The 27,877-nt window shown below is 38.6% G+C and overlaps 1 protein-coding gene across 1 annotated transcript in view; it reads left to right on the forward strand.

Annotated features, from left to right (window-relative positions):
- The window catches only part of LOC122794961 (HSPB1-associated protein 1-like), a 477,584-nt gene that overhangs the window by 39,798 nt on the left and 409,909 nt on the right, over positions 1-27,877 (forward strand). The window contains exons 2-4 of the mRNA XM_044063556.1: positions 3,034-3,040; positions 8,215-8,219; positions 16,618-16,789. Coding sequence (XP_043919491.1) covers positions 3,034-3,040; positions 8,215-8,219; positions 16,618-16,789 — 184 coding nt within the window. The remainder of the gene's footprint in view (positions 1-3,033; positions 3,041-8,214; positions 8,220-16,617; positions 16,790-27,877) is intronic.

A 27,877-nucleotide genomic window follows, 5' to 3' on the forward strand; every position in this document is an offset into this window, starting at 1 on the left:
CTATGCAAAACTGTTCACAAAAATCCTATACAAGGAAGAAGTACAGAACTAACCCAAAAAACAAGCCACCTTGGTGGAATCACAAAATCAGTAGGCTTTATAACAGAAGGCAGAATCATGGCAAAAATTAGGAGGTGCTACACAGCAGGATAAAAGCACTCTCATCAAACTAAACAAACAGCTCAGGGGGCAAATAACATCTACTAAAGCCAAATTTGAAGTAAATATGGCCTCCCAGCCCAAGGACAACCACATGGCATTCTTTAGGGGTCTACTTTACATAGTCAAACATCCAAATGCTCGACTTTCATATGGTTGAGACCATGTGATCGAACATCTGAATGTTTGAAAATGTGGGGGGGGGGCTAAACAGTGCTAGCAGGGGTCAAGCCCCCCTACACCCCCTCCCCCCCCCGCTATTTAAATATACCAACTCCGAGATCGCATTACATTGTGGTAAAGGGAAATCTTCCCGTTCTGCACTCTAGCTTTTAAAAGTTCGATCCTATGGTCTCGGCCATATGAAAGTCAAACTTTTAAAAGTTCAGCCATCTGAAGGTGACCCTTCTTTAGCTATGTCCACAACCTCAAAGGGAATACACAGTTGTGTGCAGAGCTCATTGTAAATGAAGTCACCTATTCTGATCTAGAAGCTATAACAAACCTACTGACTGACAAATTCACCTCCAACTTTTTACCCCTTTCTTCCCCTCATCCTTCCCAAGGGAAATACCATCAAATGTAACTCCTCCTGCTATCACCAGGGAACAGGTCCTTAATGCTCTCTGTAAGGCCAAGAACACTGCATCAGTGGGCCCAGACAATATCCCAGGATGCCTTATTCCATTTTAATTTTTCCAAATCTTTTGGGTTTCTATTACCATGATGGGAATGGACCCCATTCCTAAGCCAAATTATGATTAAATTTCATGAAATTAGTATTGTTTCAGTCTTTGATGTCAGCCACAAGTGCTCTTTCACAGCACTTGCAATGTGACCAGTAATGACTCCTCCTGCAGTTCGTATGTAGTTACATGCAACTGTAACATATCTAAATATGACTGTATATTCTATTTTTATAAGACCCATTGCTTCTACTACTGTTGGAACTGTCTGGGTAGCTTTCTTCTACATCACTCTCATTTCTGCTTGCAAATCCTGATATTTTATGACTTTGTCTCTCTCTGTACGCAAGACACTATAGTCACTGGGTGTAGCAATTTTAATGATCAGTGCTACTTTTGTCTTCTTTTCATGGACCACTACTTCTGGTTTCCTTGCATCTGTCTTTTGAACTGTTGGTAATAGGTGATCACATGTGATGTAGACTTCATCATTTTCTATGATGCTTTGTGGCTCATGTTTCCAGTGTTTTTCAGCCACTTTAATACCATAATGTTTCCACAATCCCCAGTGGAACAGTCTTGCCACATTATTATGCCTTTCAGTATACAGTCCTTCTGCCATTAGTATGTCACAACCAGCAACAAGGTGTGCAACTGTTTCCAATTCTGTTTTACAAAACCTACATTTGTCTGTTTCTCCCACATCTTCAATGGACTTTGTAAACCAAAGTGTACGTAGTCCACTATCTTGGGCCACCAATATTAACCTTTCATCTTTTGGTTTAAATGTGCCTTTCCTTAACCATTCCTACATTAGATCCTGATCAATATGAGGTGGTTCCAGGAGTTTTCTATACTTGCAGCTATATTTATGAATTTTCCACACTTCTTGCCTTTCTAATCTGATCCTTCCCCTTATATTCTTTCTTTTGTTTTTGGCACATTCAGTTGCTGCCTGATTTTTGTCTACTTCTTCTTTGATTTCCATTCCTGCTTGACGCTAATATGCTTTTGTTAGACTAAGAAGGGAAGTCGTATTAGATTTACTCTCCTCGTGTTTCAAAACTTTCACTATGTTTGGGTCTTGTGAGGTCAACAGATATGTATGCAGTCCCACAATTGCAGATTGATATATATATAATCCATTTGAAGGAGCTCCATACCTCCTCCTGAACAGGGAATATGTAATCTTGGTATGCACTGATTTTTATAAATCATTTGATGAACATGAAGCATCCTTCTTGTTTTCCTGTCTAATCTATTTAACACCTTTTGAGGCCAGTCAATCACTCCATAACTGTAAATTAGGACAGGACGAGCAAGTTGGTTTATAACTTGAACTTTGTTCCTAGATGTCAACTCTGTTTTCAGGATTAATTTTAGTCTTCTGAAATATGCCTTACTGAGTTTTATTCGCATTTGTTCATGTTTTATTGTTGATCCTTCATCAATTCCCAAATATTTGTATACTCCCTCTTGCTCAGGTTCTTTTATATCACATTCTTGTTACAAACTGATGTTTTTCACATTTATCAAGACCAAATGACACTCTTATATCATCTGAAAAACTTTTGACTACTTGCAATTGTGCTTTCAGTTCTTCATCTGAAGAGCGATACAGTTTTAAATCATCGACAAAGAGAAGATGAGAGAAGTCTTTATACTTTGTTGCTTTCTAGGAGCCAAATTATAGCCATGACCTAATCTGTTAAGGCAAGGCAAAAGAACAGCTGTGACAGTGAGTCACCCTGGAATATCCCCCTTTGAATTTCTGTCCCTGGAGTAATAATTTGTCCTTTATCATGGCTTAATAGCAAAGTGGTTTGTCACTGTTTCATGGTCGCTGTGATGTAGTTTCAGTGTAGAGTGTATCTTATGCATTTTTAAACACTGTTTTATCCATGATTGTGGAATACTGTCAAATTGTTTTTTGTAGTCTATCCATGTCATGCTTAGATTCTTCCCCCTTTTTACAGTTCTTCACTATGACTTTTAGTTAACAAAAATGATCCTTTGTTCCATATGACTTTCTTTTATGACACTTTTGTTCTATTGCCATAATTGAGTTTTCTTCTAAATGACTATAAACTGTGTCAGCATCAATTCCAGTGTATAGTTTATAAGTCGTCGGAAGGCAAAGTATCGGTTTGTAATTTTTAGGATAGCTTGCAGGTTCACTCTTAAGTAGGAGCATTGTTTGTCTTGTTATTAGCCAGGTTGGTGTCTGTTCAGGGTGCTCATATAAATAATTCTTACTCATGGCTAAATCTTCGTGCAAAGATGTTAATACTTTTAGCCAGAAGTTAGGAACTGCATTTAGGCCTGGAGTTTTCCAATTAGATTTTCTTAACCTTGTTTCAGTCTCACTGGCAGTTACTTCATCCCATTTCATATCCTGTACATTTGAACTTCTTTATTCTTTCTTTTGCTTCTTCTATCCATTTATCATCTTTGTTCCACAGGATCTTCATAAATATTTCTCCAAAGTACGTCTATTTCTTCTTTTTTTTTTGTGGTCTTCAATTACTTTTATCTTGTTTCCCAGTTCTCTATAAAACATTTTTGGGTTATCAATAAATTGCTTATTTTGTACTTTTCCTTTATATTTATCTCTGTATCTTCTACATTTTTCTGCTGCGTTGATGTTTTTAGTTTATTTGTGACAGTGCAAGATAAATCCTGATCCGTTTATAATACTGCACATTGCTTTTAATACATCTATCTTTCTGAATATTTTTGTTGCTCTGTTCCCTCTTCTATACTATTCTAACAGTGACACTTCTTGTCTTAATTGTTTTATAGTTTTCTGTGTTCGATACTTCTATGATGGCATTCAATTTCAACCCATCCTTTCCCTTACTACCCTGTGTTCTTGTGATAGGACTTTTGGCTGCACAGTAATGTATCCTATTTACTTCTGTTATTTTGCATGAATCTCTATGGACAGTCCTAATTACTGTGTTCATTTGTTTTATCAAACTTCTAACTTTTTGGGTTTTAGTGACCTTCTGCAGTCAGTTTCTTTCATTGATCTTAATATGTTTATCCTTCTCTATTAAATCAAGAAACTGTTCTCTTAGATTGTTTTCTTCTAAACTGAGGGCACATTCTTTGTTCCCCATTGCCCGCAGGCATTCTATAGAAAGCTGCAGAACTTCTTCCTATGCCATATTCTCTTCAGTTTCACTCTGTCTTATCCATTGTTCTTTCGTATGGGAACTCACTGGCCTATCACTCCATGACATTGACTGTGTCAGAGTTGCCACAGTTTCCTGTTCTTTAGCTTGCTGTATAGCTGCAACTGAACCTTTGTACTGATTTCCAGTGGGAGGCTCCAAAGTATCTTCATATGTCAACTGATTAGATGTTTCCTGCTCCACTGGTTTCTCCTTAATTTGGGTGTACATTGCTCTATCCTGTTGTGTTGTTATCCAAGTTAAATTTTCTACACTAAATCTTTCATGTTGCAGGTACTCCTTAACCTCAGTTTCTGTTTCTTTAACCTCTCCATTACTAATCCTCTTTGTTTTCTTATTTTTTGTATTGTAAAGTTTTCAATATTCGGATGTCTCTGCCTGTATTTCTCTTCAAATATCTTTGGTGCTGCTCTTTTTGCATTGATTAATTTTGCTTTCACCTTTGCATAAATATTGCACCATATTAAATCTCTTTATTTCCCATGTCCATATTTCGTCTTCAGATGTCTTTCTCCTCTTGTTTCTCCTTACTTTGGGGACAAGTTGTTCCAACATGCTGTGATGTGTTAGACTTTCTACACTGAATCTTTCACTTCGCAAATATTGCACAACTTAAGCTTCTTTTTTTTTTTTTTTTTTTTTTTTTTAGCTTCTACTTGACAAATCTTCTGTTCTAAATTCCCTCTTTGTCATCTTATTTTTTTACTGTGAAATTTTCCATATCGGGATGCCTTTGTCTATATTTCTCCTCAAATATCTTTGGAGCTGCCTTTTTATGTTGATTAATCTGGCTTTCTCCTTTGCATTAATGTTGCACCATATCAAATCTCTTTCTTTCCCATGTCCATATTTCTTTTTTATACCCTTCAAATGTCTCTAAATTTTGTTCTTTAAATTTTTGCACTTACTCATTTGCTTCTTTTTTCAAATGGCAAAACTTTTCCTGGTCTTTATAGTGTTGTTCGTGGACCTGTTGTATTAATGAACACAAAGTTTTATTTGAAACTTCTGACAGTTTTTCTTTGTGGAAGTATTTTTCTTTCCTCTAATTTCTCTCTCACTATTTTTGTATATCTTTTATCTGGAAATTCTGGGCTTCTTGTATAATTGTAACAATACATAAATTCTTTCTTATCCTCAACAGTCCACTCTATCGTCTGTATGACTCTTTTTTAGCCTATCGTTTTTTGTAGACTGCTACTTCCCTCTACAACAGGGAGGCCATCCCATATATGAACGGCGGGGGGGGGCATCTATATAGCTTGAAATAAAGCCGTCTGTATTTACTTCTTAACTGTAGCCTCCAATCCACCTTCTTGCCTCATGAATGGAGAACACCAACAGTCAATGTGCACAAAGGTGGGCCATCTACAGACCCATAAGTCTCACTAGTCTTGTATGCAAAACCATGGAAAGAATTATCATGGAAATGATCAATAATGATATAGTAAACCTCCAGACATTGGACCCAACCCAGTTTGGTTTCATCAAGGGCAGATCATGCCTAGTCAACCTGGTGGACTTCTTTGAGAAGGTCACCAAAGCAATGGATGAAGACAAAATAGTTCACACTGCCTACCTTGATCTGGCCAAGGCATTTGACACAATACCCCACTCAGGCATTATTGACAAACTCAAGAGGTTAGTTACAAACCCGTATGTTACCCGGTGGATAGCCAACTGGCTCACAGACAGGACCTAGGAAGTTAAAATTGGGAGTCCACCTCTACAAAGAGGCCAGTCACAACTGAAGTCCCTCAGGGATCAGTCCTTGCACCACCCCTTTTTGACATTCACTTCTCTGTCTCTGAAGTCAAATCCCCAATGTCAGTGGTCTCTGGATGACTAAATTTGCAGATGATTGCAAATTAGGAGATGTCATTGAATCCCACACTGACACAAATGTTCTCCAGGAAGGGCTGATACAGAGAAACAACTGGTGTCAGAGCCATGGACTAAAACTAAATGCTAAGAAATGTATAATAGTAACCTTGAGGAAGTCATCTACCACTGGTAGCTATCATGTTGACAACACACCCCTTAGAGTTGACCCCGTAGTCAGGGACTTAGGGACACACACAGATTGTAATCTAGCCTCTGACCATCACATGTCTACAGTAGTGAATAAATCATTCTATGTTCTGCAACTTATAAACAAAGGTATGGTATCTAGGTCCAAGGAAGTCATTGTTCAACTGTATTTGGTATTCATCATTGGTATGCATCTAACCTGGCATGTCCAATAAATGGAACGTTCACAGCTTCCTCATTAAAAGTATACAGAACATAAATAAAATGTCCTGTGCAAACCAACTCAAGGCCCTATCCCTGGATTCTGGCTCCTACAGACTGTCGAGGAGAGATGCATGCCTTGCATACAGGGCATTGTCAGGCCCCACTCTGATGGACCTTCTGCATATCAGCAAAACAAACAGCACAAGAATTACCCATTCTAAAGACTTAAACCTTGCCTGTGATATAAGTTAGGACATGCTGTTGAGACAAGTATGTATCCCAGCGACTGACCTCTGTCTCCGGAGCAGGCTCCCCTTCCATATGAAGCAGAGTTCCTCCCTAAGCCAATTCAAGTGCAACTTGGATAATTGGATGGGTAACAGGAAATTCATTCAATTCTATGTCTCTAATGGACACTGCTAACCTGTAAATGGTTCATCTCCCAGGCCTCTGTTTATAAATGTTTCATCTCCCAAGCCCCTGCTTACACTTATGAAGGGTACCAGACCTTGTCAGAGATTTGGGGTGCATGGCTAGATTTAAAAAGGCCCTTATGGTCATTAGCCTAGTAAAAGCACCTATGAACTTATGTTACCAAAATCAAACTGTCATTAAACAACCCCAGAAATTACAATTTTATACTTTTTAATAGTCGGAAAAAGTGTCTTAATGCAAGTACTTTTACAGCACTAACATTCATAGTGAATGCTCGTAGTATTTAAAAAAAATGTCCCAGATTATTTTTCAGTTTGTCCTTGATTTTTGAGAAAAAAAAAGCTTAAGAGCTATATTGCCAACATTAATCTCTGTCTGTCATGCAAAGACATTTCAACTTAAAGTGCTTATGACTACTGACAGTCATACCAGCAGTAACAGAACTTAAAGATGTTTCACAACTACTTGGGTTGAACTGCAGGGTTAAGGACAGGGTATCTGCTAGGTGACCAGCAGCTCAAGTTCTTCTAGTAACCTAGGCAGCGGGTGATCTGACGAATCAGAGCATTCTGTAGCACGCTGTCTCATTTGGTTATGTGTTGAAGGGTACATTGGTATAAATTCATCAGATGCAGCCAATTCTCTGTCTCTGCAGGGGTCTGTAAGGAAACAGGACCATGCAGGTCATTGTCTGCTCCTAATTCATACATATTCCCCTAATAGACAAGACAGAAGTACAAAAGCTTAGGCAACCAGGATATGGTAGCAGTAAATTCCATCTGTCTGTCAACTTTTGTCACCCTGTTTTCAGTGCATCACCTGTATTGGGAGGTTTAAAGGAATTTCTGTCTGGGTATGGAGAAACGTATGTGATTACAGATCACACTAGGTTGGAGTACATTAAGTAGAATAGTGGGGAACAAATAAGAAGGCAGTCATGAGAAACAAAAAAGTTAAAGTTACAGATCACACTGATAACTATGGTGAGTGTTGATCATCTGTTATTTGTTGTTTCTGTTTTTAGGTAGCTGTGAAGACTCATTATTCTTCTGGGCTGTCACTCTATGGGCACCAAGACGTTGATGTAGTTAAGTGATGTGAATTGAAAGACACTTGTACACCTCATGATTTTTTTCCCCAGCAGTATTTTTTGATATATAATAATGCCACTTAGTAGCCACACTGTGTGTGCACAAAAACTCTCTCTTGTGTTGCCTTTGTATCTCAGTGCTTCAGTTGTATTCTCAGACGAAGTATTCACACAAATAATCAGTTTGCAGCTCTAGTTTAAATTCAGTGTTTTGCACTTTATCTCAGTTATAGCATTCTGGCTTGACGTTCTTGTCTGTCTGTGCATTTTTCATGATTGCAGTGTCCATTTTTTTTACTTCATTAGTATCCACAAATGACTCATTTTCCTATTTTTGTTCAGTGGCGGGCAGATGTTTTTGAACACACTTGCTTTTGCTTCTGTACATCTCTGATAAATGTGAGGACAATAGTTAAGGTAGTACTAACTGTGTGTGATCTAGAAATAAAACAGTGTATTATAAATGCACACTGTAAGTAGCAAAAGGTTAAAATTGGTGTTTCAACTGATGTATTAGACAGAAAAATCTTGAAAGTAAAAAAAAATTAAAAAAATCAAGTCTGATAATGCAGTCTGGTAAATGAAGTTCTGCCTGATTCCTGCAATTTTTTCTTTCTTTTCAAGGAAATTAAAAGATCGCATATTTTTAAGAATTCTTTTTTACTGGTTAACAAAGTAAGCTAACTGAATGCAAATGTCTCTTTTCGGGATGACCCAAGAGCACTGCTCAGTTAATGGACTTTTTCACTGCCACATGACTACTGAGGGACTCGAACCCTGGACTAGGAAGCAATTTAACAGTTAATAAGGTTAATTCTCTGTGCCAGCTGCCATGCATTTATTTATTTTATTTTACGTTTGTTGACCGGGCTAATACAGCTGGATGTATGTCCATTTTCAGTGGAGGCCCAGGGAGAAAAGCTCCACAAGTTAAACAACAACTACATAAGGACAATGATATTTACAAAGACATTGGAACTATTAATTAGAAAGTCACACAAAAAATATCAAAAAATGAAAAATATAGTGAATATTCATTAGAAGCAGTACTTGAACACACTCGTACTATAAAAATTACACGAGGTCTAAAAAGTAGACTGGTTATAGTTGATAGACAGACAATATATACATAGGCACATGCCCTAAATAAGAAAATGTGATAAGAATAATGGTATAATGGGAAGGGTTAATTGTTTAATCTGGGTTAGCACAGGGGCATAGCCAGTGTGATTTGAGGAAGGGTTTAAGTTTACTTTTAAATAGGTTAGCTGAGGATAGTGAAGTTAGGTGATTGGGGAGACTTATTAAATTTCTGGATTCTTCCCCATGTACCTTTCCAGTTTCTTTGGTTGATCCACTTGCAGCGAGTAATAAATTGAATTTGTATATTCAGGGATTGTACTATTCTGCTTCTTTCTCACGCAAGGAGAGAAATTTAGTGGATTGCCAGTAAAGCATATTTCTGCAGTGAACTGTACTGCTGTATTCCCAAACATACTGATACTTGAACACAGGTGTCTTTTCTCTTTTCCTGGTACACATGCAGTTCTTCACTGCTGACACTGTGCAGTGTCTAGATATCCATTAACTAAGATGAAGGCAGAGTGGATGGTCTAGTGTCGGTGAGGTCTACATATTCAAACTGAGAGCTTTCTGGAAGAGCTCTGTAGCATATCACTTTCAAATCATTGTAGCATTAAAGCTATGTACTCCTTGTATAACAGCATTCCCCAGTCATCATGTCCATGTTATCAGTTTTGCCCTCCTCTATTTCTAGCCTAAAGATTCTGCACATCAACCCCTGAAGTGTTAGAAGCAGATAGGCAGAACTTGAAGTATGCATTTTAAACTATGAACCAGAAAGAGTCTGCATCACTGAGTCCTTTTATGCTGCAACGTAGTTCCAGATACTTGTCTTTGACTTTTTCCCTCCAGTAATGGTAGGCCAGTAGTTATACTAACCGCCCACACTATTAAAGCTGGCAACATCACTTTTAGATAGCAACTCAGACTGGGTTGCCATAAAGTGCATGTTGTATCATTTCCCACTATAACATTCAACTCTGTAATGGTCACCCTGGCTGAAAAAGACTCAATCATTCTGGGAGACTTAATTATGTAATAGCTGTAGAAGACAACTCACCCCTTACCAAAAGGGTGTTGTTAAAACCCAGTATCAACATAATCAGGAGGCATTGTACTCAATGATAGGTCTGATGAATCCCAAATACAGTGGAACAATGACTTCCTTGGACTTAAATGCCATACCTTTGTTTAGAAGTTGTGCAACATAGAATGATTTCCTCATCACTGTAGACACGTGATGATCAAAGGCTAGATTACTATCTGTATGTATCTCTAAGTCCCTGACTGCTGGGTCAACTCTAAGGGGTGTGTTGTCAATATGATAGTTACTAGGGATGAATGACTTCCCAAAGGACACTATTATGCATTTCTTGGCGTTTAGTTTTAGTCCATGACTCTGACACTAGTTTGTCTCTGTCAGTCCCTCTTGGAGACCATTTGTGTCGGTGTGAGTTTCAAAGACAGCTCCTAATTTGCAATCATCTGCAAATGTAGTCAGCCAGAGACCGCTGATATTAGCCTCGACTTTCTGAGAAGTCAATGCCAAAAAGGAGTGGTCCAAGGACTGATCCCTGTGGGCTTCCACTTGTGACTGGCCTCTATGTAGAGGTGTACACCCCAATTCTAACTTCCTGGGTCCTGTCATGATGCCAATTGTCTATCCACCGGGTGACGTACGGGTTTGTACCTAACCTCTTGAGTTTGTCAACAATGCCCAAGTGGGGTATTGCATCAGATGCCTTGACCAGGTCAGGGTAGACCGTATGAACAATTTTGCCCTCACCCATTGCTTTGGTGACCTTCTCAATGAAGGCCACCAGGTTGAGTAGTCCCGATCCTCTCTTTATGAAACCAAACTGGGTTGGGTCCAGTGGCTGGTTTACTATATCTCTATTGATCATCTCCATGATAATTCTTTCCATGGCTTTAGATATAAGACTAGTAAGATTTATGAGTCTGTAGTTTCCAGGGTCTGTAAATGGCCCACCTTTGTGCAGAGGGATGACTGTTGCTGTTCTCCATTCATGAGGCACGAAGGCTGTTTGGAGTCTACATTTAAATAGTAATTCCAGAGACCCTGACAGATCATGTTTTATGCTATTTAGAAGAGTCCTGGGATATTGTCTGGGGCCCATTGATGCAGTGTTCTTGGTCTTAAAGAGAACATTAAGGATCTGTTCCCTAGTGATAGTAGGAGGAGTTATATTTGGTGATATTTCCTGAGGAAAGGTTGAGGGGAGAGAGGAGTAAAGTTGGAGCTGAATTTATCAGCCAGGAGGTTTGCTATATCTTCTGGCTCAGTATAGATCGCTCCATTTACAATGAGCTCTGCACACAATTGTGTATTGCATTTGAGGTTGCAGACATAGCTAAAGAATGCTTTGTGGTTGTCCTTGCCCTGGGAGGCCAAACTTACCTCAAATTTGGCTTTGGTAGACTTTATTTGTCCTCTGAATTGTTTGTTTAGTTTAATTTGAGTGCTTTTATCTTGCTGGGTGCTGCACCTCCTAATTTTTGCAGGGATTATCTTCCTCCTGTTATACATCTGATTGATTCTGTGATTCCACCAGGGTGGCTTGTTTTTTGAGTTAGTTCTGTACTTCTTCCTGGTGGGTACAACTGCTTCTATACAGCTCTTAACATGCTTGTACAGGGTTCTGTGAGTGGTTCTACATAGGCAGAAGTGTTGTCAGGGTTTATAGGAGCTTGAAATTTTGCCAGGTTCTCACTTAATAGCATGAGCCTTAGAATAGCCTTAGAATAGTTCCTGAATATTCCTGGTTTAGCTGGGGGTCCAGGTTTTATTTTTTACTTCAAAAGAGACTATTTTATGGTCTGACCTTACCAGGGAAGGCATTACAGTAGGGGGTGTGCAACACTCTTCCATATTAGTGAGGACCAGATCTAGTATGGTTGCACCCCTAGTTCGTATATTGACTATCTGGTCCAGGGAGTTTGTGTTTACAAAATCCAGGAATTTCTGTAAATATACGTTTGATGTCGTATAGGATTCCCAGTTAATAGTGGGGTAATTAGTCACCTATGAATATGGTATTGGGTTGGATGGTTAGTATTTCTAATAAGTTTAAATACATGGCATGGGTTTCCTGGGTCATAGCGGGGGACCTATAGCTTGCAAGGAAGTGGTACTGGATTTTACTTATGGTGATTTGAACAGGGAGCAGCTCAAGTGCATTGTCCTGTTTGACCATCCTTGACATGTATTTATTTTTGATGTAAATAGAGACACCCCCACCTTTAGTCCCTGCCTGTGAAGTAGCTGATCTAAATGTGTGGAAGGCATTATAACCCTGCACTGTTGGTGTGCTGTCCATGCCTTTAAACCCCATCTCTGAGACTGCACAGACATCAGCATTCTCTAGGGTAAAGAGACCATCCAGAGAGTGGAGCTTTTTGTTTAGGCTCCTAGCACTGAGCAGTAATACCTTTACATTTTCTTGGTTTTGATTTGCTATGTCAGAAGTACTTTCCGTTTGGCATTGCCTTAAAAAGGCACTATGGGGAAAGACAGTGTCTTGGCTAATATTCGAAAACCTAGAGAGGAGAAGTGCAGGCCATCCTTGGCAAAGCAGCGTGGTCTGTTGGCCATCTCCTTCTATTCTGACAAATATTGCACCCCTGTAGAATGTCACCAGAAATTATTAAAGTCAGTCATCTTTTGTTCGTATTGTGGCATCATCCTTGGAGAAGGTAAAATGCTGCTCAGTGCTAGGCTCATACCAGCCTGAGATACACATTCCAAAAGCTCTATGATGTCTCTTCATGTAGTCTAGGGAGGTACGTCTCAGGCCATTTACTCCCACATGGACTATGACTGAGTCGTATTGGTAATTGTGATCCTGTGACCTGAGTGCATGTGTAATGTGGCGGATCCTAGCCCCTGATAAGCAACTAACCGTACCTTTCTCCTTATTCAGCCTGGTGAGAGGGACATCAGTGTGTCTCACAATGGAGTCTCCAATGACTAGAATGTTGGATTGTGTGGTGACTTTCCTTATGGGCTTAGAGGTAGAGGCTCCATGAGATGTAGCTTTGTGTGTTGATGTTGGTGTTGTTTTGAAAGAGTGCTTTTGGGGCTGCTGAGCGTATTTTTTATCTGTACTTTGTCTAAGAGGTCTTTGTGGTTTAGGAAGGTTACAAGTGCCTCAGTATATGTGTGGGTCTATATGTCTGCTTTGAGTTGTGTGTGATGAGTGCAACATGTGTACTACTAACAACCTTATTGACATTAGGAGTACGTTTTTGTGAGAGCTTTGCCTCCAGTGACATTGTGTAAATACATCTATCACATACAGTATCAGTTTGTTTGAGAATTAATTGGTTGTCAGTAAACATGAGGTAATTTCTACATTGCCTCATGATGCCCATATCCACCAAGCTGGTAACACAGACAGTAGGAAAGTTCATATCCATGGTAACAGACCCTTTTTTATTGATCAGACTGTTGGAGTGAAAATATCAATCACGGTCAGGACTATCCGGTTTGCAACTGTGTGGATAGTGCTTGTCACCACAAACTAGTTGTCCTGTGTGCAAGAAAGGATCCTAGATAAACTGTTGATAACTACTGAGCCAAACAGTGGTACCTAATAAGATTTATCTTGGCATTCTGAAATAATTTAAGGGAAACTTTTGATAATTCTGACTTTTGTTTCAAGAATAGGGAGATGATTTTACACATGACGATCAAAGAAAGACAAGTGTAATTCTGTTCCATAAAAGTGAGAATAATACAGAGGCTGAAAACTGCATATTTCATTGACAGAAGATGCAAGTGAATCAGGTCTGAGAGTGAATTCTGCAATATCAGGAAAAATGACTCGTGGACTGAAAATTCACAGTGGCCATGTTTACTTTATTTTAGTGTTTAAATTTGTGGGAGAGACTATTTATTTATTTATGTATTTTATTGACATTTGTCTACTGGGAAAGTCCAACTGGGTAGATGCCCATTTTCAGTGGAGACCCGGGGAGAAAAGCTCTGAATTATTACAAAACATTTTAAGAACAATAAATTTACAGTCTTCAAAAACAAAAAAAATATTTGCAGTTTAAATAATTATGACAAATTAGACAAAATATAAAAACATTTGTTAAAAATCGATGCAAGGTAAATGACAATCATTTAATATTTAGAGAAACTTTAGACAGCTTGTAGAGAACATAAAGGTAACTTTGTCTAATACAAATAGGAATTGCAATATGAGGTGAGGGAAAAACAGGCTTATGGAATATTTAGAAAAAAAGTCAGGGAAGAGAATTAGATAGTAAGGAAGTAAGTGAAGAAGGGAGAGTAAGGAGGTACAAGGAATGAAAAGGTACTTGTTCACATTTAAGGATATAGTTTATTCTATATTTGAGCAAGAGCAGAGCCAGATTTGAGCTAAGAAGTCTTTCAAAGTGGTTTTTGAAAGATGGGAGGGAGGGTATAGACCTGATGGATGCAGGTAAGGAGTTCAAGGCCTTAGCAACCTTGTTCAAGTACAGACAATGCCCAGCATATCTACAAGGCTTGTAGACAGACAGGTGTTTTTGGTCACTAGGTCACAGTGACCAACTAGGAACATAGTTGTGTAGACTGCTTTTTGGTACTGGACAGGCAGATGGATGCTGGATAATTTTACAGGTGGTAAAAAGCTGTGTATATGTTACTTGATGTGGCAGTTCTAACCAATTTAGGCTTTTCACTGCTGTACAGTACAGTGTTCTGAAAGGGGTATGTGCTGCAAATTTAGAAACTTTGTAATAGCATTGTTCAAGTTTTAATTTTTGTGAAGCTTGGAGGTTGTTAAGGATGGGAGCACCATAAAGGAGAGTTGGGAAGAAATAAGTAGTGAGACTGTATGTGTGGCTTACCTAAAGTTCAATAAAACGTATTTGATTCTAAATCGCAGAAAATTAAGGCACAAGTTACCTAGTAGATTAGTGTCCCAGTGTGGTGACTTCACTAAAATTTGGTTGACAGTTTGAAGTAGAGAGTTTTTAGCAAATGAAATACACTTTAAAGACAGAGAATTTCTAATCTGGGTGCCACAAGAATCCATGCTGGCAACAGTCCCTTTTACTTCCTTTGTAAGAGACACTTTGAAGACACATGTAGGAATACTAAATTCGGCTTATAGATATTGCATAAAATAAAACATTAGGATGTTTAATGATGCCACTATGCAGTACAGAAGGGAATGAGGTAGGATTTGCAGTTTGAGTTATGCTATCACATGTTGGGCTGCTTAGATTCATCAAAAAATTGAAGCCTTGTTTAGAAAACAGCAACATCAGTGGAAGAGTTTGGGAAGAACTGGTGTCTAGCAGCTTCTGAATTTGAAAGGGAACTGATACCTGTAATTTCTGATTAGGTTAAAGTAGACGAGCAAATGAAAATGAATGTGCTTTGGGATGCCGAGCAGGCTGTACTGGAGGACATTAATTCACTATCCCTCTTCATAGAAGACTGTAGAGACTCTTTGCAGAGTGAGCGCTGTCTGCAATCCTAGAGATGTTATTTAGACAGTGGTAGTGTCAGGCTGGAACCATTCAAGAGAAGGTCAGCTAAAATGATGTTGGAAAATATAAAATGACTCTAAAATGCATATTATGAGGAAGGAGGTGTGTTGGGTTGGGCATGCTGGTATTGCAATGCCTCAACAGAATCTTCCGTGAACAAGAAGTGGCATCTTTGGTAAAAGATAATGTGCAGAAAAAAAAGGAGCACAGTTTTAAAATGTGGTGGTTAGAGGATACTTGATTACTGAAATTCCAAAAATTGTTTTATGGTGAGAATCTTGATCAGCAAAAGCATAGTAAGTTCATACTTGGATGGAATTTGCAGAGGCATAGAACAGTCATAAAGCTGTTTAAGTGTTTAGCAGTATCACAAACAAGTAAGACGTAAACATATTATGTCAGGCAAACACAACTTGCATCTCACTCAAGTTCATATCCATCTTGGGCATGAACTGCTTATAATTGCTCCTAATTTCTTGTAGGTCAGGTGAACAGAGTATTCCAGTCCAACTATATATTTCAAGGTCTTGCCATCAACATCATTTTTGTGCAACTCCTATGAATTTTCCCACCTTATGTTGAAAACCAGCCTTTATTTTCAGCTTGTACTACTCTATAGGCTCCTAAAAACATGCTTATTAACCCCATTTTATCTTCTTTCCATACACATCATTACTCATGTATATGTCTTAGCCCAGTCTAGACTTGGCTTTTTTCATATTTCAAACCACATTATCTCCATTCCCAGCCTTGGCAGTAACATCTCAGAAATCACATATTTCCTCCTGGTACTTTCCTTTTTCTTCAGTATCTTGTAGTCAGGGGTACCAAGTTTGATTCCTTCCTGCTTTGTGTGCCTGTTGTGCGACTCCGAGCAAGGTACTTAGCCAGACAATGTTCCTAGGTCACCCCTGAAAAGGGACACTTGCATCCAGTGGATTTATCCTGTTAAAAATGTGTCCAATGTGCTTCCCCAATTAACTAATTAACTATTTATATTGAGTACTTTTGTCACGTCAGCTCTGCAGTGCAAACATTTTAGGGAAGTACAGTTTTGATTTTACTACTGTCATAATTCTGTCAAATGAAATTATAGTATTGTGACAGATATTTTTTCCCTAGTTACAAATGGTGCAGTTATCTTTCATTAGATGTGTGTTTCTGTGTAACTGTAATTCTGAACTGAAAACTTTATTTGTTGCAGGAAAAGATGGCATCTTTTTCCTCCAGAAGATACTTCCTTTCTTTACCCTACACGGATCCCCTATGAAGAATCTAGCATTTTCAGTAAAGTGAACATAGCGAATCCCGATTTTAAGATGTTTCCAGAATTCATCAAAGCCAGACCTCACTTGGTTACTCTTCACCCAGGACAGGTCATAAATGTTTTTCTGTTTTCTTTCTGTCTATATATTTACTGTTTTCTGCACTGCTGTGAAGCAGAAAGCTGTCTCTGGCTAGCATCTAATGAACCTCAGAATGTAGGCAGAACTAATAAGTGAGCAGCAGTGCATGGTGGATTGCATATGTAATAGAAAGAAGCAACATAATTTTAGGAACACAGACTTAGATAATAGAGAAAGTAGTATTTATAGTCTGTTTACAAATAGTGCAAAATGTGTCGGGTATAAGGGAAAATCTGAGTAAAGCAACGTTATGTTACGGCTAGTTATAACAGCTTCATTGCACATGGATTGATTTATTTGGGTTATGAATTTGATCAGCAATGAACAGTATAAACTTTGGTCCTGAAATGGCTTTCATTTATTTAGTTATTTAATTTTATTTTATTTTACATAGTTTATATGTTATGTAACTACATCACAGTCTGGACACAACTTAGCATCAGTGAGTAAGGCTCATGTGCAGGCTGTTTTAAAAAGATAATTGTTCAGAATTCACATGAGGAAGACGTCAGCGAGACAACAGCATAACAAGGAAGATTAATGTTGTGCTGGCAGAACTATGAAAAGAGTGGCCACATGAGTAAGTAAAATGAGAGCAGCAGACACTTGTCTATCAATTTTTTGTAAAGCATTTGTACTAGTGATTAGAGATATAATTTATCCCGCTTGTCCTAGGTGTGCTTCAGCACCTCCTGTTGTGGAACTTGATTGACACACATGCCACAGGAAGAACCTAACAGCATTCTCGTTAGTTGCCTAAGGCTCTCCCGCCGGTTCCTTTGAACCTGGAAAAAGCATTTGCTCTACTTCAAGGTCATTACAACCTGTGGAGCTCCTTTCTTTGTCACAGAAAAAGAGCCCAACTGCCTTGTAAAGGACCTCCTCTTTCTGCTGCTCCTGACTGTGTTCATATTTTTTCCATTTACTTCCCATGACTGTGAATAATTGTGGGAGTTGGGAAATACAGACTAGTCAACAGAGAGTTTCTTGTATAACCCCTATTTTTGCTTTACCCACCACTTTATGATATGATGCTTGAAGTAATGTTGCCACTGCATGCATGTACTGATCAAGCTTCTGTTACCTGTACTCATAATTATGAACAAAACCCCAATATATTTATTGCTCACCTGAGGTAGTTACCTTCCTTCCCTATAAATAACGATTGTCAGATTTCCAGAAAAGGAACATGATTTCTGATTATCGAGGTGCCAATATTCATCCCAGCAGCTTCAGACTTGGTGGTAAACTGCTTCACTGCACACTGGAGGTTACAGTCACTTTAGACTAAGATGACTAGTGTCATTAGCAGACAAATGCAACCCTGATTTCCCTTAACGGGAAACTCTTCAAATTTCAACTGTTCCTCGATAGTCTGTCCATTAAAATCATGAACAGAAATGGAGGCAAGCATCATCCTTGTCCGAGATACTACCTATGATTGTTTTATTGTACTTAATGCTAAAAATGCTGACAACTGTTCCTCTGAAAACATAGTGACCAGATGGTACACAACATCAGTCCTGGGACCCTATATTGTTGTAGAACCTTCCACAACATATTCCAGATTACAGAGACATATGCTTTATTCAGGTCCACAAAACATGAACACCATACTGAAACAATTACAGTATTGCGTAGAGGCAAAGTGTTGATGTACTGTTCTGCAGTCAGAATCAAATCCATATTGTTCCTCCTGGATTAGAGGCTGGACTTTTCTGTTAGTCTGATATTCACTTTTTCGGGTGAAGATGATGAGAATGGTACCTGTCTAAGTGGAACACACCCTCCTAACACCTCTTTGAAAATGGGGCTATACACCTCAGTTGGCTAGTCTAGAGAAACTGTTCTTACCCTCCTTGCAACATTGAAAAGGGATGCTAGACATGGCATCACAACAGTGTCCAGTCTTGTAGCCTTGCACAGTAGAACTTTTAACTATCACAGTGGGTGCAGTGCCATCAGTCCCTTCTAGCACTGCCTCCTGAAGGGAGGGCATAGGAACCAGGTCCAGGAGTTCCTTAATACATATTCCTTCTATTTCCCGAAGTATCCACAACACAGTCATTATTTCTTAATCCTTATTGATAACAGTCTGGACATTGTCTTGCCACCTCCTCTTGTGTCACCAGATAGTTTATTACAACCTTTTATAGGCTATCCCAGTGTCCTTCTTCTTGACGTCACCAAACTTCTCCCACATTTGGTCCCTCTCCTCTTTGATGCTGCAGCTGCTGCTTTCCATGCTTCTATATACTAGAAAAAACTAAATGAAAACTCCATCCAAGCTAGAGCTTCCAGCGAGTGACCTCCCAAACTTCCTGTAACAGAGGCACATGGGATATATGCAAATGACCCTTATGAACATCAGGTGTTTCAGCTATATGGCGATTCTGATTGCCCATGACTTTTACATTTGAAGTCGTTTTAATGGACAATTTCAGGCCAATTATTTGGCTATCACTTTTTCTCTGAGATGCAGTGGCCTCATAGTGAAAACAGTGAAGTTAAAGGAGTTAGGGGATGTTGTCACATTTTCTCATAATATAATAACCTTACATGCATTTGTAAGTACTGAAGTATCATTTTCAAGAACTTGTAGCTGAGTTAATGTGATGTGAGCTCAGATAAGTCAAGAAAGCATAATGGGCTTCATGGGGGGGGGGGGGGTTTGATCCAAGTGGGATAATTTGTGGGTACCATATGATAAGGTTGAGTAGCAGGCAGGCTGTGTAATACTGCTGTTTATCTGAATATTTGTGGGGCACAGCTCATTGCAGAAGCAGTGAACCGAATGTTGGTGTTTAAAGGAAGGATTGGGTGTTTCTGAGGGGATTATATTACAGTAGGATGTTTGAATCTTAAATATGCAGTACAAGCATTTATGTAGTAGTCGATAGAAGGATTGCTGGAGTAGGTAGGGCTGTTAGAGTAGAGAGATGAAGGGCTAGTTGAGCAACACTTTTATATAAAGAAGAGTCATTGAAGATGAATTAACAGGTGAAATTTCCTAGAGAGTTAAATGTTGGGTGGTTGTTTTAAAAGAGTTGGAGATGGGTTGGGATATGCTTAGTAGGGTCAATAAACTTGGACATGTTTTTGTAGCACATTGGCTTATTTGATGTCCAAGTGATTATATGAACTTGGGAGTGTTTATTGGAGGCATATGAGTTCACTCACTTACGGGAAGTGGAGAGACACAGGCTTTTTGAGATAGCTAATAAGGTGTTTGAAGTTGAGGTTTTGGCTGGATCTTATACATTCCTGCAAGGCTGACTGGAGCTGTTATGCTTAAGAAAGAGTAGTTAACTCATTACTTCTGAGTTACACCTCCAGATGTTTCTCTAATCACATCCTAGTGATGCCTGTAGGCATCAAATATTGCTTGTTCATATTCCAAAGCCGTGATACATGGAGTATTAGAAAATTTAATGTTAAAACATATATAACTTTGTTCATATATCACCCCTGTCTAGTGCTGATAGAGAGATATTGTTGATCATATAATATTTACTTATATTGTCATAAATGCTATGTTTTTCTAAGTATTTTAACAATCAAGTATCACAAACATAAGTGCTTAGTCTCCTATGAATCCTCTCAGCTGGATGAACAAAAGAGATTAGTAAGCTGTTTACAAAATATTACAAACTTAATAGTTACTCTGTCAATAATGCCTATACTAAGTGTACACCATTCTGAGTGAACAGACAACACTAACATAACTCACACCTTGTTCCTCCTAATTTTATTTTCCTACTGATATTCATGCAGCTTTAAATATTGACATGGATTTAAAAAGCTTACTACAAAGTGTAGACTACATGTACACCTAGTGTAATCTTTCTGAGTGACTAGAAAGCAGGCCCAGGAGAATGGCAGACAACCTTGATAGTAACGTAGAACTGCCTTATGTTCCGACGACGTCAGTTTTGACCAATCGGAAGGGTGAATGCTTTAGGAGTTGCATTCAATGTACTGACAATCTGTTAATGCTATACGAGCCGCATTTGGATACCTCTAACGTAGAAGGCAACGACGAAAATATTCCTAACATAACAGAAGACCTTAATCTTTTGGAATTAGACTTTCTCAAATTGAAGAGACTTCAGCTTCAGCGCCAGCACTTTGAGGTATGTCTGGCAAAGAGAATTGTACCGCGTGGGCTTCGCATACTTCAGATGCCCACGTCAGATAATGTATTTCCTGAGCTTTTATACAAATGGCAGCAACTCAACTTAGAGTTGAGTTTTAACTACATGCGTTTATTGATAGACTTCCATTCTACTGAGGAGGAGACTTTAAAGAAGTCTATAAATGATATCTATGAGCGTATTAGAGCAAAGGATGACAGCACTAACACTGACTTGAGACTTGATAAAGTGCTCGATAACGTTTCCCTTTTTGAGAAGCGTTTATTGGAGCAAAAGAAGACCAAAATATTAAGAGATGCCAAGGATTTCAAAAATAATAATGTTTTTACTTGGCCAAGGACTCATGATAATAGAACTTTTGTTAGTAATGCTAACAGGGCTGTTAATACGCCAGCAATGTCTAACAATGCAGTGGGACTGAGTAATGTAAATAATCCTGTTATATTAGAGAGGGTTGTAGATGATATGGCTTCAGGAGATAAGGTGAATTTACAACCTGCTGTTTTTGGCAATGTTTCTATACCTATTGTTGATTCAGGCAATGTACAGAATGTCAGTATAAGTGTAGGTGATTCTAATACTAATACTAGCAATGTGCATACTGATGCAGTAGTGAGGGTACTGGCCACTGTTGCTGTGAACCAACTTTCCAAAGCACAGGCTGCTTGTACCCCTTTCCCCATAGCACAGCAACAATATACTGCGAGACAGAGGTCCATGAGCAGGGGCCGTCAAAAAAGGAAAGGCTCAGGCAACGAACAGCACGGCCCAACTCTAAAGAAAATGTGGGAAAGAACTGGGATACGTTGATTATTAACATTTCAGGAAGGGTACTTACTGAATATGAGGTTGAGGTATTAAATAAAGGTCTAAGTTTTATACCTACTAGCAAAGGTGACTTAGTCAACTCTATTTTAGATGTCAAGACCTTCGTTAGAAATATACAACTGAAACTAGACTATGGCAAGGATGCCATAGGTAGGATGGATTTGGGATTTCGTCCTAACAGTGTGTATGTACCTCAGTTGCACCCTTTATTGGATGTCTTTTCTAGACTTGTTGAGGAAGATATTTATTTGTATTTTGAGACCGGGACTAAATCCAGATATGCATCTAATTTAAATTTTCATCAGAGACAAGCTCTGAATACATTAAGAACTGATACGTCCATTATTATTAGGCCAGCTGACAAAGGAGGCCCTATAGTAATAGTGGATACTGATGGTTACAATGACATTATGTGTGATCTTTTAAATGAAGAGATTTTTTATTTACGAGCTAGTATGGCTATGGTTACTGAGATGGTGTTCAATGTCTATAACATATTGGATGATCTATTGTTATCAGGGACAGTCTCCACTGACTTATATAATTATTTGAAAGTCCATAACCCAAGATTACCTATTATACAAGGCCTCCCTAAGGTGCATAAATCATTGTTAAGACCACCCATGAGACCCATAGTTGCAGGCCAGGGGTGGCTAACGGAACCGATGTCTGTTTATATTGAACATTTTGTTCGACCATTAGTAGAAGCAGTCCCACATATTTAGAGATAGTAAACACTTCTTGATTGAATTATATGATTATTTGAAACAACTTGATGATTCATGTGAGTACATATTAGTGACTCTAGATGTGGTGAGTTTATTCACCGTGATTCCGAATGATGTGGGGATTACATATATGCAGAGGTTTCTGAAAGCACATTCTTCCTTTACTGATGAGAAGATAGATATGCTGTGTTTGTTTATGGAGACGATATTACACAACAATTTGTTCATGTTTGGTGACTCTGTTTTTTTGCAGAGAGATGGCGTAGCTATGGGCACTCCGTGTGCCAATAGCTACGCCAACATTGTCATGGCATATTGGGAAGAGGATTTTCTGTTCAGGACAAATAAGTTTAAGGAGAAGGTGGGGTTTTATAAGAGGTTTGTGGATGACCTCTTTTTGATATGGCGAGGGGATGTTGAGTCCTTATTATTGTATGTGGAGGAGGTTAATATTTCTACCAATTTCTTGAAGTTTACCCTCTCCTACTCAAAGGAATCCATTTCCTTCCTAGATGTTGCCATGAATAGGTTACATTGTGGGCTTTTGAATACGTCCATTCATAGGAAGCTGTGTTATAAGAATACTCTGTTACACTGTCAGAGTATGCACCCCAAATATGTGTTTGATAATGTTCTGAAGGGGCAATTAATGAGAGCCTCAAGACTCAACCCCAGTAATGGAGGATACCAGGAAGAGTTGGTTAAGCTAAGGAACATGTTCCTTGAGAGAGGCTATACTGATCAAGTGTTTGACTACATGGTGCGGGATGTGGATGCCCTTAGATCCACTACAGCTAAACCTTATTTCTCTGAAGGAGCAGTGAGAACAGATGACATGAGCACTGAAGTAGCACAGGTGTTGAGAGCTCCTATATTTTATACCAAAGATGCAATACACATTAGGAATTCCCTAACCAAATACTGGAAGGTACTCAGTCTGGATCGTGAACTAAGTGAATTAGTTGGTCCAGAACCTAGGGTTGTGTACAAGAATAAACCAAATTTAAGAAGCATGCTATGCTATAAGAAGGTTGCAGGAGAGAGGGTGCAACATTTTGACTGTGTTTATAACACAATACCCTGTGGAAGGTGTAACCAGTGCGTAGCTATAGGTACTGATACTATTTTTGTTAATCCTAGTAATAAGTTGGTTTATGAGTTTAATACAGGGACTGACTGTATGAGCAAAAATGTTGTTTATTTAGCTAGGTGCCAAGCCTGTACCTCGTTTTATATTGGAAAAACTAATAGGACCCTGAGGGAGAGAATCAGGGAGCATTTATATCATATCAGACTTGGCACAGAAACTAATGACCTAGCTAAACATGTAAAGCGCCTAGGAGCTGAACATACTTTTTTATTTTTTGTAATACAGACAATCCATGAGAGCAGTAGAGGTGGTGATTTGATTAATTACACCCTAGAATGTGAGATGCGATGGATTATTAGGTGTAAGTCAGATAGCCCCCCGGGCCTTAATGAGAGGGTTAATATTAAACCCATACTCAGGAAAAGGAGATGTTTTAGGCCTAAGAGATGAAATATGGATAAACATAGTCATACATCCACCCCCTGAGATATGGAGATTTCACCTTAGTAAGCTTCCCATTAGCTATGCAGCATTTGTGTTATCATGAGCAGGAATAACTGGTTGTATAAATTGTTTTTGATAAATATTTTTATGCATTTAAGAGAGACTTCTATTTTTATCTATGCAGAGCAGTTTTTATTAAGATGCAGTAGATGTCATTCGATATTGGTCATGGCATACACATAAGAAGGACCCATTAGTCATACAGCATTTGTATTAGAGCTGGATTAACTCTTTGCATATTTATGATTTGTTTTTATGCACTTAGAGATTTTTAATCATGTAGTGTAGTTTTTATTAGTATGTAGTAGATGTCATCTGATACCTGTTAAGATATGCTTTTAGGAGTGCCTTTGATGTCAACTACTATATATATATATATATATATATATATATATATATATATATATATATATATATATATTTATTTATTCTACGCAAGCATTTATGTGATTGGCTTATGTTTTATTAACATTTTGTCCTTAAGTGCATACATTCTATGCAAGTATTTATGCGATTGTTTTATGTTTCATTGACATTTCCTGTTCTTAAGTACATATATTTGTATATAATTCATGCATAGCTTGATTATACTTGTTTACATAAATTGTTTTTGTCCTTTTAATGGGATCGCATAGTCACTAGCACTTTATGTAGCTAACAGCTTTTGTATATTTAATTGTTAACCTCAACCAATAGGGTTTACTCAGTATGTATTTAAACTCTTATAGAGCAGTATGTGTTTGTACGTCTGATGAAGCCTGTAGGTGAAGGCGCTAACGTGTTTAATAAACCGGAGTTTTTCAAACTGCATTATTTTTTGTTCTGGAGTGAAGCTGAAGCTGCGTAACACTATTAATTAACGAGAAGTGTCTCTGAATTTAGAGGATTGCTGTTTTGGTTGGCTACACAGCGTGGACTTATTACGTTGGTTTTGGAATTATACTGCCAGCGACCCTGCATTCATTGGTGTGCTTAGTGTTTAATAGTTACTCTGTCAATATTGCCTATACTAAGTGTACACCATTCTGAGTGAACAGACAACACTAACATAACTCACACCTTGTTCCTCCTAATTTTATTTTCCTACTGATATTCATGCAGCTTTAAATATTGACATGGATTCAAAAAGCTTACTACAAAGTGTGGACTACATGTACACCTAGTGTAATCTTTCTGAGTGACTAGAAAGCACAAAAAATGTGATAAGAATGTTCTTGAATACATATTATGTACAATGTAGGCTTTATTGAGTGGTGCTGCGGTGGTGCAGTGGTTAGCGTTGTTGCCTCACAGCAAGAGATTCTCTCGTTCAATTCTCAGCTGGAGCACCTTCTGTGTGGAGTCTGCATGTCCTTCCTGCGGTCGAGTGACAATAAAGACATGCAGATAGGTGCGTACTTTAATGAGTGTGTCGTCTTTGAAGGTTGGGCGTCAGGCTGGCAACTCGGCATCGTACAAATCCACTGCCAGTCATTAGTGGACTGGAGTTTCGCTGTGGCGACCCCTAACCGGGAAAAGCCGAAAGACATTACTTTAGTGTAGGCTTTATTGAATCTGTCTCACTATGTATACCATGACTTATAAAATCCAGTTTAGGACCTAGAATCTAAAGAATACTAAAATTATAAAAACAGATTATGCTGAAAAGTTTGCCATTGCTACGTCTTTCATAACCATAGGTCTCAACCTCCAGTATGAGGAACACTAGCCATCATAAAGTGGAACAAATGGCAAAAATATGCAACACTTACTAGTGACTTACTACTAACCACTTCAAATAGGAAGGTCATATGATAGTTAAAATATGCTGGATTTAGTTATAAAAAAGATCTTTTTAATGAATTAATATGATTCATTTCTATTTACCATGGATAAAAAAATTCCTAACACTGAATGTGCGACAGACCCTGTCAATGTGGAATGTTGAGGAACATGAACTTTTTAAGATCCCAAATTGAGGTACACCGCAAGGGTGTAATCAGGCATACTCAGTGTACTCAAGTGAGTACATTTTTTTTCAGAGTATCTCTTGGAAACCTCAACACCCAAAAAACACAATGTTTAGAACTGTGCAAATTAAAATTTAGAGTGCAGAGGCATACAAAGAATGCTTGTATAAAAGGAATACAATTGTAAAAACAGCTTTTCATGGGAATAAATGGTAACAGTTGAAAGTAATGTATCACCTTCCTCCATGTAATGGGGGTAGCATTTTGAGGGTTGAGTCCATTTTTAAAATGCTAGGAGGGTGGTAGAGGCAGCAACATTAGGTTTCGGTACAAAATGTAAATTTCTGGCTGCGCCCCTGCACTGGAAAGGTTTGTTCATAACCCCTGTGGTTCTAGAGATATGAATATATGTTTGAAATGTGAGGACATAATTTGATTCTGTCAAAAAAGCTTAGGCTCTGCCCATTGGAAGTTACAGTGCAAACTTCCACAGCTCCATTGCTGGGAATGAGTTAACTAGGCATGTGTTGTTAGGTGTGGATATTACAGCACAGCAAGTTTGCAGAAGTTTTATAACCTCTAGTACCATCATGAAATATGCATGCAGTGCTTTCCTGAGCAGAACATGCAGTTTGGACTATGTATTACCAAAACCAGTGTCTTGTCAGAATCTTGGGGCTGCCACGGTAGTGCAGTGGTTAGCGTTGCCGCCTCACAGTAAGAGGTTCTCTGGTTCGATCCTCTGCTGGGGTGCCTTCTGTACGGAGTCTGCATGTCCTCCCTGTGGTCGCGTGAGTTTCCTCCGGTTTCCTCCCACATCCCAAAGATATGCTGTAGGTGGATTGGACACACTAAATTGGCCCTAGGCATGAGTGTGTGTGCCTTCTGTGGAAGGTTGGGCGCCAGGCTGGCAACTCAACACCGTAAAACTCCACTGCCAATCATGAGCGGACGGTGATCTGCTGTGGCGACCCCTAACCAGGAAAGCCGAAAGAAGAAGAAGTATCGTGTCAGAATCTTCATGTTATCCTGAAGCACTTGTGTTTATTTTATTTTGTTCTATTTTATTTTAAGGAAATTGGACTGCAGAGGTCCCTTTTTATTCACAACTTAGTTTAGAGTAAAGCTAAAATATACAATATACATTGTAGAGAAAAGGTAACACAACAACAAACAAAAACACAATGTACAGTATATTCACAGAGTATTATAGGTGGGATGTGATGCACATATACACAGAGGAAGCACAGCATTAGCACTGCTTTGTACTATACTGCAGAAAGCAGTCTTGTAGGTTAGTGCAAGCAGTAAGGTTAGTGACTCATAATCTTTAAAATCCACAGCAAAAATATTTACCTACTTAAGATGGTTAAGTTACACACCGGGTGCACCTGCATTCACCGTTGTTCTTTAACCACGTCCTCAGTTGTTTAGAGAAGGAGAAATATCAAGGGAGCTGATAAAGGAAGAAAGTTACAGACTGTGGGATGTAAGTGACAGAAAGCTCTGTCAGTACAGGCAGTAGAGAAAAGTGGGGGGTGTTAAGAGGGAGAAGAGTGGAAGTGAGAGATCTAAGAAGAAGGGAATACGATTTCACAGTAATAAACTTGTGTAGGGGCTCACAGTGCTGTACAAAGAGGAGTTTGTATAAAAGAGTGGTATAAAGAAAAGTAAGTCTGAGATGAATTGATAGCTGACATGATTGCTTGTTCAGAAGGTAATATTGAAGCTTCCTCCTGGCCCAAGCAGTAAAGCAACAGATGCAGTTCTGAAGTGTTTGGAGTTTCTGTAGATTTTTGGAAGAG

The sequence above is a fragment of the Protopterus annectens genome, chromosome 2.part1 (genome assembly GCF_019279795.1).
Source record: "Protopterus annectens isolate FY-2018-M chromosome 2.part1, PAN1.0, whole genome shotgun sequence".
NCBI classification, from domain to species: Eukaryota; Metazoa; Chordata; order Ceratodontiformes; family Protopteridae; genus Protopterus; species Protopterus annectens.